At 39.3% G+C, this 15,114-nt stretch overlaps 2 protein-coding genes across 3 annotated transcripts; one reads left to right on the forward strand and one right to left on the reverse strand.

Annotated features, from left to right (window-relative positions):
* The first annotated feature begins 297 nt into the window (after positions 1-297).
* Positions 298-7,066, forward strand: LOC112555349 (probable 4-coumarate--CoA ligase 3). Its single transcript, XM_025223706.1, has 7 exons — positions 298-874; positions 1,303-1,487; positions 3,020-3,487; positions 3,770-3,921; positions 4,186-4,472; positions 4,813-5,097; positions 6,072-7,066. Exons 2-7 carry the CDS (start codon positions 1,336-1,338, stop codon positions 6,402-6,404), a joined length of 1,677 nt encoding a protein of 558 aa, XP_025079491.1. The 5' UTR covers positions 298-874; positions 1,303-1,335; the 3' UTR covers positions 6,405-7,066.
* Positions 7,067-7,535: 469 nt separating this feature from the next.
* LOC112555350 (putative acyl--CoA ligase YdaB) lies at positions 7,536-12,601 on the reverse strand. Of its 2 annotated transcripts, XM_025223707.1 has the most exons (7): positions 12,475-12,601; positions 11,795-11,981; positions 10,836-11,302; positions 10,484-10,635; positions 9,734-10,017; positions 9,265-9,549; positions 7,536-9,069 (listed from the first exon to the last, which is right to left on the reverse strand). In XM_025223707.1, exons 4-7 carry the CDS (start codon positions 10,620-10,622, stop codon positions 8,737-8,739), a joined length of 1,041 nt encoding a protein of 346 aa, XP_025079492.1. In that variant the 5' UTR covers positions 10,623-10,635; positions 10,836-11,302; positions 11,795-11,981; positions 12,475-12,601; the 3' UTR covers positions 7,536-8,736. The 2 variants fall into 2 exon arrangements, with proteins under 2 accessions (XP_025079492.1, XP_025079493.1); XM_025223708.1 differs by lacking the exons at positions 11,795-11,981; positions 12,475-12,601 and having other exon boundaries at positions 10,836-11,753.
* Positions 12,602-15,114: the final 2,513 nt, after the last annotated feature.

Consider the following 15,114-nt stretch of genomic DNA (forward strand, 5'->3'; position numbering starts at 1 on the left):
GCGATACACCGATATGTCCCCATCTCAATGTCATGATCATATTGGTGGGAAAAAAGCTCGCTGTTCTTGCGTACGATTTTTTCAACACCTGTATTTTTTTAAAGAGCAGGACGATTTTATCTTTTGGACTTGGATCTTACTCACGTGTAAATTAACTAAATCACTAAAAAAAAAAATGCTTAGTACGATGTTTATTTATATTTATTTAAATAATGTGATACAGTAAAATTAAAAAATTGACAAAAAAACAAACCCCCAACAACAACAGGATGTTTTATTGTTGTGATTTACTGCATGTTATACTATTTTTTTTTTCTCTGTTTGAGGAGGTGGGGCAAAGAAAAGTACATTTGACAGACCGCCAACCACACAGCAGCCAGGACCCACTTCATTTTATCTATCAGTTGCCTTTTTTTTCCAACAAACATTTCATCTATCCCTCCCTAGCAACAACTGTCCTTGTCATTGTCACAATACTCAGGTGAGCTCAATTTTCGTTATCTAGAGTTGTCTTGCTGACGACGATTTACACGTTAGACGTGGGGGACACGTGAGATATCAATCAAGAGCGGCCTTGACAGCCTGTTGACAAAGTTCGCCACGCATCAATAAATACCTCCCCAGGTGTACACTCCGTCACACGAGACGACTGTTTGATTCTGCCTTCTAAAGCTCGCCGGGGCCTCGACACAAAAATCGCACGGTGTAGTTACCTGTCGTTTTGCTGTGTATGATTTTTGGTGTCGACTCAGGTAGGGTTGGTGTGACGGGCTGGTGTTATCTCGACCTGTCCAAGGAACACTCGAGTTCGAAATTTGTTTAGGACAGGAGATATTGGCTTTAGGGAAGGCTGTTGCTTGCGGAAATACCTCAGGTAAGACAAAAAATTTTTTCTTGTTTCGTCGAAGAAGCTTTAAGGTCTACAGCTTAGTGTTTGAGAGTTAAATTTAGAGAACTTATAATAACAGCAGGTGTAGATGATGATCTGACACAAAGTATGACACTGGCATGAGGCAGGTAAGGGAATAAATTCGAATTTCACAACTAAGAGGTTCTCGTTATACTTTACTCCTTGCCCGACATTCCAGTGTCTAGTCAAAGTTAATATAAATTCACAAGTCACTCTTCCGTGACATTGGGGAAGTGAGCGACTGACAACAATCCCTTCTGTAACGTTCTTTTTTTTTCTGTCTACCTGTTCGTTTGTATTTAGTTTCTAAACCTCTTCTTCCTTCATAAAAGATTTGAATTAAATTTTGACTTTTTTGTATGATAAGCAAAAGTTGTGGTCTGATGTCACAGATACCTGTGAAAGGTAAGAAGAAAGGAACCGACATGATGCACGGTATGACTCCTGATGACACAGTGGTCTCACGACTGCGGTACTGGAGTGTGACGTCACCAGAGACACCAGCTTTTGTCTACGTCACACCTGACGGCGAGCGTTATGCTTACTCAAGAAAGGAACTCTACTCCTTGTCACGAAGGTAGGGAGTAACAAAAAGTCTGTAACTCTTACCTGTAGGGATGTGACCGAATTTTCGATCATTTCAGTGACAGCGATACTTATTGAAAACGGCGTCTTTCTCTGTCCCCCATTCCTCCCTCCGTTTCATCTTTTTCTACAGTTAAATCCGTTCAGGAGATGAAAACATTTGAGAACGTTGACATCTCAAGTTTTATTTCTCCTTTCAATCCCAACTGCATTGTAATCTTTATCTCCCCTTTCACTCCAGGTGTTTCACCTTTCTCAACTCTCCCCTTCCCTTTGCCCTGAGTTGCTGCACACGAGTTGTCAGACAAGTCAGAGAAAGAATAAAATAAAAATAGAACAGGTGAATATGTGTTTTACAAGCACACGGGTACAGTCTGTTACTGAATGACAATCCTGACACAAATGAAAGGGTAACGGAAGTTGATAATTGGAGTTGGGTGTTGAAGGAAGCAATTAAACCGGGTGAAGCATGGTATCCCGGTGATTACCAACGAAAATGATCCGCTCAATTATTATTTACATGTACACAAACCACATATGTAGTAGTTTACAGGTGCTTCGACAGTCACGCCTTAGTCAGGACTTTCCAAAAACAAAAACAAACAAAACAAAAAAAAAGTTTTTTATTGAGCACAACTCACAATAAGGAGTCCTTGTACAGCCTGGTCCTCGCAAGTTTTTCCACACTGGAGAAGACCAGGTCATCGTCACCTTCACCACCGCCAGAGGGCGATTGTAGAGTACACTGTAGTGCCTGTGCTTGACATACCCGTTAGAACTTCAACGACCTTTTTATGGGCGACACCCACTCAGCTTATCAATAGGCGGGGTGCCGAGCTGGGGGGAACATAAAAAAGACTGGAGGGGTTTGAACCGTTTGATTCTCGTGTTTATAAACGCAGTGGCTCACTGTGACAAGCTGCACGAGTTTAGGGTTATTGAAAGGGTCGATGGGTGCAAACGGAAACTCGGTCGGACCTTTTTTTCAGGGCTCCAGCAATGGCGCACTTTACCTTCACTTATCTGAAATAAGTGCTTAGAGTCTTAGTGTTGCTCATAAGAGTACAGAAAAGGGTCAGATACCAGTATAGATACTTGTGATATTTCTGTTAATGTCAGTTAAAGGTGGATGACACGATAGCAAGGAGAGGAACATGTGGGTGACTAAAGTGAACAGGATGTCCATTGGGGGACCTTCTCACGCATGCGCATGACCGGTCTCACTGGCGTGAGTTCTACTCAGCCCTGTCCCATCCTATCTCTCACACAACTGGTACTTCCGGTGCCATTTAAGTTAAATTAGAAGAAAAAGAAGATTTTATACATTTAAATATGATGACAATGTTTAGGTTTAATGACACTATGCTCCTCAACACTCGTAGGAAAAATTTATCATTTCATTTTCGGCCTTTCTCGTCATCGTATGAATGCAAAAGGTTAATGGATTATTTATTCTTGAGCACTGGTTACTGGTAACCATTGGTCACCCAGATAATGACTATAAACAAGACATTTTTTTTTTAGGGCAGCCACTTGGTTAAGTCAGCGAGGAGTAGGAAAGAAAGAAGTCCTTCTGTGCTTGATACCAACATCTCCTGAACAAACATTTACATCGCTGGGAGCAACGGTCTTGGGAGCAACGACGATGTGTACGATGATTCAGTATCGGGACGGTTCCGACATTGTGCCTGTGATCAACTGTGGAGATGTCACAACCATTGTCGTGGACCAGACAGACAAGCAAGCCATTAATGCCTTGGAGACCTTTATCCCCAACCTGTCACCTGGGTCTGTCACAAGCCCTGCTGCTCCTTCATTGAAAACTGTCATCTTCTGCAACCGGTTCCCCAAAGAATCAGAATTGTCGTTCCTTGACTCGATCGCCATGGAAGAAGAAGCCGAAGTCGTTGACGTGGGTCCTGATGACCTGGCGACGATATTTGTGACATCTGGAACCTCAGGGCAACCGAAGCTTGTTCCTCGAACTCACAGGTAAGAATCAGAAATGATTACCTGTTATAGGCACTGGTTCTCTAGGTTGCAACACATACATGTCGGAATAACCACAATATGGAGGTCACTCCGTGATTTCAGACATGAGACTTGAAGTAGCTATAGTAGACTATGTCAGACACTAGACTAGAAGTAACTATAGTAGACTATGTCAGACTCTAGATATGAAGTTACTATAGTCGACTATGTCAGATTCTAGACCTTAAGTAGCTATAGTCGTCTATGTCAGACTCTAGACGAAGTTACTCAGCTTGTCTGTAGGCAGGTCATGGCTATGGCTGCCCAAGGAAGTAATATCTGGAGTGCATCGGGTGCAGATGTTTACTACAGCCCGTCCTCGTTTGGGTGGGTGTCTGGCTACCCGAGTGATTACTGTGGCTTCGCTAAGACACGCGTTGTTCCCTACGTTAAAGGTAGGTATTTATCAATTAACCCTAATCTTCTAAGAAATATGGTCACGCGTTATAAATAGCCCCTATGGAATGTCCTTTTTCCCATAAAGAAATATTATTATTGTTGTTATTACATCAATTTTTTTTAAATGTGAAAATAATCTGGGACTTGTTTCCAGGTAACTCTACTTTCATTTCTAACCTTCACCTGTCTGTTCTAACGTCCTTACATCATCTTGCGTTTCAAAATTTGCAGACTGTTTATTTTTAGCACTTTTTCCAAAGGCTCGCGACCAAAAGATGAAGACAAATTCCTGTGGAACCTGCTGATGGAAGAAAATGTCAAGATTATGTTCACATCGCCCCTAAGGCTTCAAGGTCTGCTTGCACGCGCTGACCTCCTGCAGTCTGACGTCACCTGGCGCGCGAAGGCGATTATTTTCCGGGGTAGCGTGATCCGGAAGGAGTTTGGCAGTGTGCTTGGACCTTTGACCTCCAAGCTGCTCGTGTTCTACGGGTGCACGGAGGTGGGGATAGTCTCGGAGAAGTTTTATTTCGGCGATGATGCAGAGGTAAGAAGAAAGTCCGGCATAAGTATGAGCTTCTGTCTGGCTTTTAGTAAGATATAGAAAATTCCATCTGCTCAACAACAACAACAAAAAAATAATAAATAAATTAATAAAAAAACAACAAGAAAGGGAATAATTTATTTATTCTCTCAACACGTATATGTAGATAAGTCAGTCGGTATTTTCGTGCATCCACCATAGTCAACCCGTATCTGCTTGCGTTTCCTAGTGCTTCCACCCGTATCTCTGTGAGTTCGCGTGTCTCCCTTTACCTTCATATTCCCCACCCTTATCTCCGCGGGATTATCTACTAAATTTTCTACCTGTTACAAATTCTTTGCAGGTCCAGGATTGTAACTGTGGCAAGCCTGGGAAAGACCTGCAGGTCAAGATCGTCGATGACAATCTCGAGGAAGTTCCACCGTATACCAAAGGGGAGATAATCATCAAGCATAACGGCATTTTCTCCGGGTATCTGAAGCAGCCCGAGCTCACAGCATCAGCAACACCGGAAGAAGGCTGGTTCAGACCTGGCGATATTGGCTACATCAACGACGAAGGCGAGGTCTTTGTCGAGGGGAGAAAATCTGAAGTCATTTCAATCGGCACCTGGATGATGCATCCCCAGGTGAGTTACATAATATTGTAATCAGACTTAAATAAAATGAATTAAAAGATTTTAAAACCTAATTTTATATGAAATGTGCTAACGAGGGTACAATAATTCGTCTCCCTAGGTATTGGAATAGTCTTTAATACACATAATTGTATATCATTTTATTTATACACACTTTCAGATCATTGACACCAAGGTTAATATCACGCAAAAAGCAAGAGGCGCGGACAAATTTTGAGAGAAACTATTTGCACAACACTCTCGTGCCCGTGTACTTTATTAGCTGACCAGCGCTCGGACAGTAACACGAACAGGAACTTTAACAGCAAACATACACCCGCATGTTTCTCTATTTCATGGTTGTTTTACATCTCAAGTGTTGTCTTTACTTTTGTGGGTTTTTACTTTTTTTTTTGATTGTTTGTTTAGTAGATTGGATGGCTGGGTGGTGGTCAGTATTTTAATGCAATCAGCGAAGATAAGGAACAAACTTATCTTTGAATTTCTTATCATTATTTTTATTTATTTTGTGACTTTATTACCTTCTTTAGGGGAGATAATTTAATTTAGACGTCATAGAGCAGCAGTTTCCTATCTCCCTTTAAGTTCTCATACAAACTTTAACCAAATATATTTTACTAGTTGTGGACTACTGGAAATTGTTTAATATTGCCTTGTCACCGGTAATGAATTCGTGATAAAATTTCATATCACTAGAAGAAAGGAAAGTGGGTGAGGAATTAATTACGATTACGACAAGATACATGTACATTAATTAATACATTTAACCATTAATTAAATAAAAGTGTGTAATAACACTTACAGAGAGAAAGATAGAACAGGCACTTTGGGGATAAAAAAAATTATTTATAACGAAAGTACTTGTAAGATTAGATAATTTTTATGTTTGTTTACAAGATAAATGAAATTTGATATTTCTGTAAAGGTTTCATTTGAGTAATTTCTTATCCCCCTTTTATTCCCAGCCGCTGGAGTCCCTTCTCATGAAGTGTCCGGGAGTGCATGACGTGGCTGTGGTGGCTATCCCCGACAAGGACTTCGACAACCTTCCGTGTGTGTGCGTCGTGCAGGATCCCAGACCGGAAGCCCCGCTCCTAGTGCCTGACGATCTCCTTCGCGCATGCGCCGAGTATTTCCAGGACAGTTTTCTCCAGGAGAACAAGTCTCGTGATGCAGGTGTTCCCAAGGTGTGTCTGGTGTTTGACAAGTTTCCTGTGAATATTAACGGCAAAGTTCAGCGAACCGCCTTACGAGCTCTGGCCATGGAGAGGTTGGGACTACAGAAAACAGTTTGTTAGTAAAATAAACACTAAATTTGTTAAATGGCATAACTTGTCTGTCAAATCGTGATAAATATATCACTATCCTTATAATAAGGATATCTGGATTTTAATTTAATAATCTTTCTCATATTCACTTGGTTTTCAATTCTTTCTCTCTGTTTTCGAGTACGACTGGAACAATATTTTATTATCAAAAGAAGACCTTGAATCCGTGAGCCTGAGACTGTGAGAGAGCTTCTTCTAACAATAACAATAATAATAACAACCAACTTTATTAGTCCCAATGGGCAATTTAAATGGAAGGTAAACAAACCTGTTGAGAATAATAAACGTTTATTATAAGGTTTACAATGTGTTCAACAAATACCTGTTTTATAGAGTATCACTTAAATATTTCTATCTCACTGGTCTACTTCGAAGAATTTTTTCTTCTTTAGTAGACTTGTTGGACTCGTTATGGCAACTTTGACATTTTAAACCTACACAGCGACAGACCAAGACTTCACATTCAAACATGCACATTGCCAAACGCACACACATCCCCACATCACCACTATATTACTTATAACGATTATTATAAAAAGTGTGTGTTATATTTATCATATAATTATATTATCATGTAATGTTATAAGAATGACTGTCCTCTTAATTGTTAAATAAATATACCAGAACTATGAGAAAAATGTTTGTTATGCAATATGTTCCAGATGTGTATTATATTTGAACTCATTTTGCTTTCTGATTCTATGCTTTTGTTATGTTTCTTTACTGCAGAGGACAATTTGTTCCTGTTTCTTTTTCTCTGTACCTCTCTCACACATGCACAGATACTTTTCTCTCACATGCAAGCTTTCTGTTTCTCTCTCTCGCTGGCACATATTTGCTAATAATCAAGCTTTGTCATGTCTTCATCTAATTTATTATGACATATAGAGAATGCAAAACACACAACAAAAAAAAAAATCTGCCTGAGCTTTCTCTACACATACACAGAGAGAATGACATAAGATATTTAAGAGATTAAAACATACATAAATAATCCTCGTGCTGCTTCATGGCGTCTCCTTTGTACACAGATGGGTTTAGTGAACATACGATCCCAGCTCTCACACGTGCCGAGGCCTTTACAGTTTAAATCCATGTTAATCCTCACTAAGTGTATTTAACATTGTGTGCAAGCTTATTTATTTGTAGGCGTGTATCTGGGTAGCTAGAAGAGGAAATTACCCGGATGTTGGAATTACCTTCCACAAAGCTTTACCGTCTCATTCAGAAAAGTGTTCTCTGCTAGACTCTAAAGGGGAGTCACCATGTTCTGATATTTTTTCCTCCTGATAGTAACTTACCCTATGTGTAAGCGGGATGGGTATGAGTAAAGAAATAAATATTAAGGACAGGGGCAAAGTAATCTTCAATGTAACGACATTGTTCAAATTCTGAGAGAGGGAGAGATATTGTAAGATAAAAAAAATCTTGATTGAATTCTAAACATTTGCTTTGCGGTGATCTTTATTTAGAGAATATATTATAGTAGGTGAGGAGGATGTATGAACATAAACTCAACCACCAAACTTGCGACAAACTTTTATAAATGTCTCACAGCTGTTACATCAAGGTTGGTTTGTTTAGGGATATTTTCGACACTCACACACGAGTGGAACAGTTAAGACAGGTTTAACCTTTGCAAACTTTTATCAGGATTATCTTTTTGTGAGGATGGTGACCATATCCTATCATCCCTGATTACATCGCCCAAAATCTAAAGGGTCACATCTCGAGTGGATGTATTACCATGTAGCTGCTGTCTATGTATAAAGTTTAACTCAATGTTTCTTGTGAACACGATTAGGGGAAGGTATTCTTAATCTATGATAATGATATAATAAAAATGTGGGTAAAGTACTTTATCATACTTCTTTATTGTAATATGAATAGACGATGTACAAATAAAATTAATTAATTATAATAAACAGTCGATAGATACGTGAGTTAAGATTAACACACTAGCCCCCAACCCATGCAAGTTTGCTTACTAGGGCTTGCAAAATAAATTACATGCATCTAATCAAAATGCATAACGAAGGACTTCAAACTCCCAAGATCATTTTACTGTTAACTTGAGCATTTTGTATCTCTGATAACTGAAACATATCGCTAAGAAAAAAAAAACCCAACGGAACAGAGAACATGCCACATGTTAATTTATGAATCGTAACTAAATAAAAATTAAAAGAAACCAAAACGGTCTTGAGATAGATATTGAGAACAAAAATTCAAATCTGCACAGCATTTCTACTTAGAAGCGATTGTTATGGTTTCTAACCAATGTCCAAGGAAAACTAGAAAGTCAGATTTCAGTCTGCCTGATGAAAAGTCTCTCTATAGCCATATCTCGTAAAGCTCTTCGCTGCAACTTGCCGTTGGAATTCACAGGGAACTTGTCAAACACCAGACACACTTTAGGAACGCCGAGTTCTTGTTCTATGTTTTCATGGACAAAACTTTCTTGGAAATACTCGGAACATCTGCGAATAAGTTCTTCGGGTACAACTTCGTCGCCCTCGGGTGTGGGATACCGCACGAGGCAGATGCACGGAACATTCTCGAAGTCCTTGTCAGGGATAGCCACCACAGCCACATCATACACTCCTGGACACTTCATGAGGTGGGACTCCAGCGGCTGGGAATTAATCAAAACAGAAAAATAATGCCAATCATTTCTTTTAAATTTGGGTTGTTTCCAAATTTCCTTTTTCTTGACGACAAGTCATCACCATTAGTATCATACTTTTTATCATCATCATCACATGTGTAAAGGGCTACATTTGTACATGTCTTTATGGAAAGTAGGTTTTAGTTAAAGGTAAATTTTCACCTGTGGAAACATCTTGAAACTCCCAATTGAAATAGCTTCCGATTGTCTTCCCTCAATAAAGATTTCGCCTTCATCGTTGAGCCACCCAATGTCACCGGGCCTAAACCAACCCTCCTCCGGTAGGGCGACCGCTGTCAGAGCTGGCTGCTTCAGGTACCCAGAGAAAAAGCCGTTGTTCTTGATCATGATGTTCCCTTTGGTATTCGGAGGAACTTCCTTGAGATTGTCATCCACAACCATGATCTCCACACCTTTCACAGGCTTCCCGCATTTGAAGTCTTCCATCTAGAGACATTAGTTTGTGACAAAGTTTACGGAATTCAATGCATATAAGGTATAAAGACCATCCGACATTGGGATTAGTTACTTCCAATACATTGTTAGACAAACAGTTATAATCAGAAATAGATTGGGTTGTTGTTTTGAAGGATTTGGTGTTTGTTAGTATAACGCATGTACGAATGTTCACCTGGACCTTGTCGGTGTACACCTTGTAGGCGGCAAAGCCAATCTCCGTACACCCATACCGCACTCGTATTTCCACGCTCAGTTTTTCCAGAATACGGGAAAACTCCTTCCTGAAGACGCTGCCTCCAAAAATAACGGTTCTAACCGTCCAGGTAAAGGGAGTCTTCAGGAGGTCATTGCGTGCCAGCAATTTCTTCAGGCTTGCAGGTGAAGTAAACAGTTGTGTGACTTTCTCTTGTCGTAACACATCCAGCAGGAATTTGTCTTCATCATCAGGTGGCGATTCTTTGAAAACGGAAATATAATAACTGTTAAGACATCGCAGCTCCCTAAAAAGTACTTCAAAGAATTTGAAAGCAAAATTGAAAGTCTTCTAGAAAAGAGTCATAGAATCGTTGACAAAACTGGACGTGAAAGGAATACAAGCCGAACAATAAGAAAAATGTAGAAATTGTGAATGCAAAAGATAAGATAATGCTGTCCAGGCAGCGGCAGAAGGAAAATTAATCTTTGAAGAAAATCACTGATATTAAATATGGTCTTCACGAAACAGGTGTCCACTTCGACAAAGTCTAACATTTTTGTAAGCTGACACAAACAATACCAGGACATGTGATGTGACGAGGAGCAAAGACAGTAGACACGCATGTACGCATGTACGCACGCACTCGCACTCTCTCTCTCTCACACACACACACACACACATATACAAACACTACAAAAAAAAGGTATAAAAAGCAAAGCCTCTCACTTTTCACGTAGGGAACCACCCGTGTTTGTCCAAACGCAAAGTAGAGGAACGGGTACCCAGAAATCCACCCAAGGGAGCTGCCATTGAATATAACATCACCGTCTGCTGTGGGGCATATCTCATAGCTCTGCATTGCCATTGTCCAGATTTGCCTGTTGACAAACATACATACTTAGGCAAGACACACACACAGAGAATACAGCTTTCGGGTTTTTTTCCTCTTTCTTTGCCTCGCTGAAAAAAGTCGCAAAAAACTATCAATAACATACACAATAATATCAATAATAAACACATGCTTTGTTATCAAAACATAATCTCATCTGCTACATCAAGTACTACAGTCGTTTCTCACCGATGTGTTTTGGGTACAAGCTTTGATTGACCTGATGTGCCAGACGTCACGAAAATTGTCGCTACATCATCAGGACTGACATCAACAACTCTGGCTTCTGATTCCTGGATATCAACTCCAGAAACGACAACTCTTCCTCTTCTGGATGACGGTTGCAAAAGATGGCAGTTTTGACCGACGGAAACGCTTGGCTTGTGACAGGGCCAGCTGACAAGTTTGGGATGAAGGTCTCCAGAGTGGAAATGACTTGTTTGTCTGCCTGGTCCATGACAATGACAGTGACATCACCACAGTTTATCAGCGGTACAATGTCGGAGCCGTCCTGATATTTCACCATGGAACATATCGTTGTTGCCCCCAAGACCGTTGCCCCTAGCGATATAAAGGTCTGCTCAGGAGATGTTGGCACCAGACACAGAAGGACATCTTTCTTGCCAACGCCTCTCTGGTGTAGCCAACTGGCTGCCCTTTAAAAATAAAAAAGCTGTAATTCTCGTATGATTATTGAAATAAGAGCTCGAATTTTAAGAAATTATCATATAATAAAGGATTGGTTGAGTGTTCCGAGGGCAAATATAAACACAAAATTTATCAAAGCTCTGTGCTAAGCCGGCATTGTATTTGAAAAATACCATACCTGATTCTTGTTTGAACTGATTTTACAATTATCTCAACCTGTCTGATATTGTTCATATCCTTTTTCCGGTTGGATGTCTTTACCTCTCGAATTTTTTGTTAAGCTCTTTTAATCATCGCCAAAAGTTTTCATTTCTTTAGTTTTGCTCTAGTTATTTAATTTTGAGTCAAACTTTAAAAACAATTTAAATAAATAAAGGTTTTAAGCAATTTTCGGAAATAATTTCCGACGCCGCACTATTGTCTTCTTTTTTTGCTGGAGCTGTAGTCAAGAATAATGAAGCTGACTTCACACCCGATGTTGTTGCCTGGTTACCGTGTACCTGCGTGACAAAGAGAAGAGCTCTTGTCTTGAGTACGCGTAACGTTCGCTTTCAGGAGTGACGTATACAAAAGCTAACGTCTCTGGTGACGTCACACTCCAGTACTGCAGTCGAGAGGTCACGGTGTCTTCAGGACAGAGGTCAGACATATTTATAGTCTTCTTCTTTGTTTACTCACACTCTTAACCTGCGACATACCACAGTAGTATTTTGACATGAGTTATCTTTATTGTTTATATATATATATATATATTGTGCAAGGTCATTGTTATTTCATCAGATCAAGGTACTTACAGTTCAACTAATCAACAAACCTTTATGTTATTTTATTAATATTTTCTAAATGTGTATTTAGTTTTCGTTACCACTGTTCGTTAGTTCAGCTCGTTATAATTTGTCCTTTTGATATTAATATTGTCTTCATCAATTTGTCACTTGTATGGCTTACCACCATCTTTACAAATCGTGTGTAGCTTGGTTTAAAAGTTATTGAGATTATCATTTATTAAGTTTGTTTATAGATATAAATAAATAGCATTAACATGTCCAAAGGAACATTCTCTTTAACATACAGACGGACAATAACTATGATAACTCGTCACACTAACTGATAAAGGGTTTGATAGCTTGATGCCAAATTGAAGTTATCGAAATTCGTCATCAAGTTGATCAAACTTTACCTTCTCTAGTCAAAGATGAAGAAGACAGCAATTTTCTCTTTCACCCAGACTACAGACGTCTTCAGTTTGATGGTTAGACGAGGACTTCTTGTTTACAACGACACCGTCTTCTACCCTAGAAAACTGATTCTTCGACTGTTCAAGGAGTCAAAATATATATATATATCCCATGTTGGTCTTGACATTCTTGACATTAACAAATTTTGATTTTATATGCATGACATTGTGGTAAACAACAAATCTGATCCTCCTCTGACCCATGACCCTCACCAGAAGTTATCGTTCTTACTATTGTACTTTAATGTCTCCAGGTATACACATTGTGCTTTGTTGACAAATAGAAATGCTTTTTGACATTTTATTAGTGAAGATCAAACCTTTCACCGTGGCAGAGCGATCAAAGAATTTCATTACATCGTTACTCCTCTGAATAGAGAAACCAAAAGAAACCATTTTTCTCTCTTTATATATTTTTAATGAAAATGTCTTTGCTTTTTTTTAATTTTCCCATTACAAAGTGCTTCAAAATCAAGCGCAAATATTTGTATATTATTAATTTTCATGTAAATGTAAGTTTTATGCATGGTGTGCCTCCGTGAAGACAAATACCTACATGTCAGGTTAACTTCAGAAAAAGTAAATGTAATTTTTCTCTAGATTCCGTCAAAACTGTGGAAACAACAAATTTGTAGAAACAACAAATTAAAGAAAGAAGACAAAAAAAAAAAACAAAACAAAGAAACAAAACAAAATAAAATTGAAAACTGAAAGAGAAACCGAGAGGTAAGAGGCCTATGAATGTATGTCCATAATTCAAACCACTTATATCTGTGACAGAGGATACCATCGACTACTTAGGCCTCGAAAATGTCATGGAGTATGTGGCCCGTTGTGTTTGGTTCTGATGACATTTGTTAGTGTGATCGTGTAAAGTTAAAAAAAAAAACAGTCATCCAAGTAATTCTTGTTCAAAAATGTTAAAGCAAGCAAGAGGCAGTCAGCTGATAACAGAGCAGAAAGCTGGAATTAATCTGTCCAGAGCTGGTGCTTTCATTGTGCTTCTGGAATCTCTCACTCAAGACTAGCGATGGTGTTTTAGTGGTCATGTAGACAAACACGTTCGGGAGATTGTTAGGGTGGAAAATATATGTAAACGCATTTATAATGACTACACTTATAATGGTCATGCGATGTAGCTCGTGATCACTGCTACTTCATCAAGGAAAAGCCCGCAAAAATGGTTCCTTCAACGGAAAAAAATGAATGCAGAATACATTTTGTCATCGTCTCAACTCTCATCCTGATGGCCACGACAGTTGCTTTGAAGAAAGCGCCTATTTCAGGGAACATATATATATATGTATATTATACCTTCGATACAGAAAGGTCAAGAATAGGACACAATTAGAATAATTCAGACATAGGGATAAAGTCTAAACATGTCTTTAAAATTCAGTTATGTACAAGTTGTGTGTCGGTGTTATGGTGTACTTTAACGTCTCTGTTGCACAAGTGTTGGCTTGGTGTGGGTCGAGCACTGCTCACTGACCTCAGGGAGGAGGATAATCTACTGCCCGCATTCAGCCCACGACTTCACTATAGGTCACTGTAGGTCCACACCAGGTCACGAGGACACTTTCATTAGGCACACGACTGTCTTATATTACAGGTTGATGATAAGTATGATGATGGAGGCAGAAGCGGAGGACGACCATCTACAGGACCAAGAACTTGTTGGGTAGAATGAGTAGAAAAAAGCAGAATGAAGGAGCACGTGAATTGGTGTGTGTGAGAGAGACGTGGGGCATGTCTGTGATGTTCTCTCGTCTCTCCGATCATCGATGATAAGAGAGTACGCGAGGAGCGGTCTCCTGCTGCCGGCAATGGTCAACACTGACCTCCTAACCTCTGACCTCATGTGAACTTGAATTTAATTGAGCGAGATGAAATTCTGTTCTTGAAATATTTTTATTTCTTGCTCACTGCTTTTCGTAAACCATCATCGCTAAATTAAAGAACTATGTATTTTAGGTCAGCTTAATATCATAATGAAACCATTTGTTGATTTGCTTTCAGTGTACGCAGATTAAGATCGCGCAATTGTCAGGTGTGAGTGTGTTGGTAGAAACATTGACAGTATGTGTGTATTTAAGGGTGTTTTGCTTTTGCTTTTCCTTCTTAACAGTCTACAAACATCTGCATATACAATGGAAAGCGTACATGTCTATATACATGGAGAGCACCGGAGAGAAAAAGAAATTGAGTAAACAAACAAAACTGGACGACGAAATAAAAGAATAAATAAAAGAAAAGAAATTGATAGAAGGAAGAAAGAGAGATGGAGAAAGAGGTAGAGAAAGAATAAATATCGAGCAAGCACGAGATGGAGAAATGAGAGAGTAAAATAAAATGTAGGACGAAAAAACAGGAATAAAGAGAGTAAGAAAGCCTTAGTTTTATTTAACCCGTACATACAAGGCCTGGTGATCAGCCATCAGTCGAGAAGATGTTTTTACATATCAGATAATTACAGTCTGACAGGAGCTTGTTTGTAAAATGCACTATGACCTTTGAACTTCACCTGACCTCACACTACTGTCAGTAAGTTACAGTCATGATGCTGAATTCAATGTCTCTTTG

Source organism: Pomacea canaliculata, linkage group LG14 (assembly GCF_003073045.1).
Source record: "Pomacea canaliculata isolate SZHN2017 linkage group LG14, ASM307304v1, whole genome shotgun sequence".
Classification (NCBI taxonomy): Eukaryota; Metazoa; Mollusca; class Gastropoda; order Architaenioglossa; family Ampullariidae; genus Pomacea; species Pomacea canaliculata.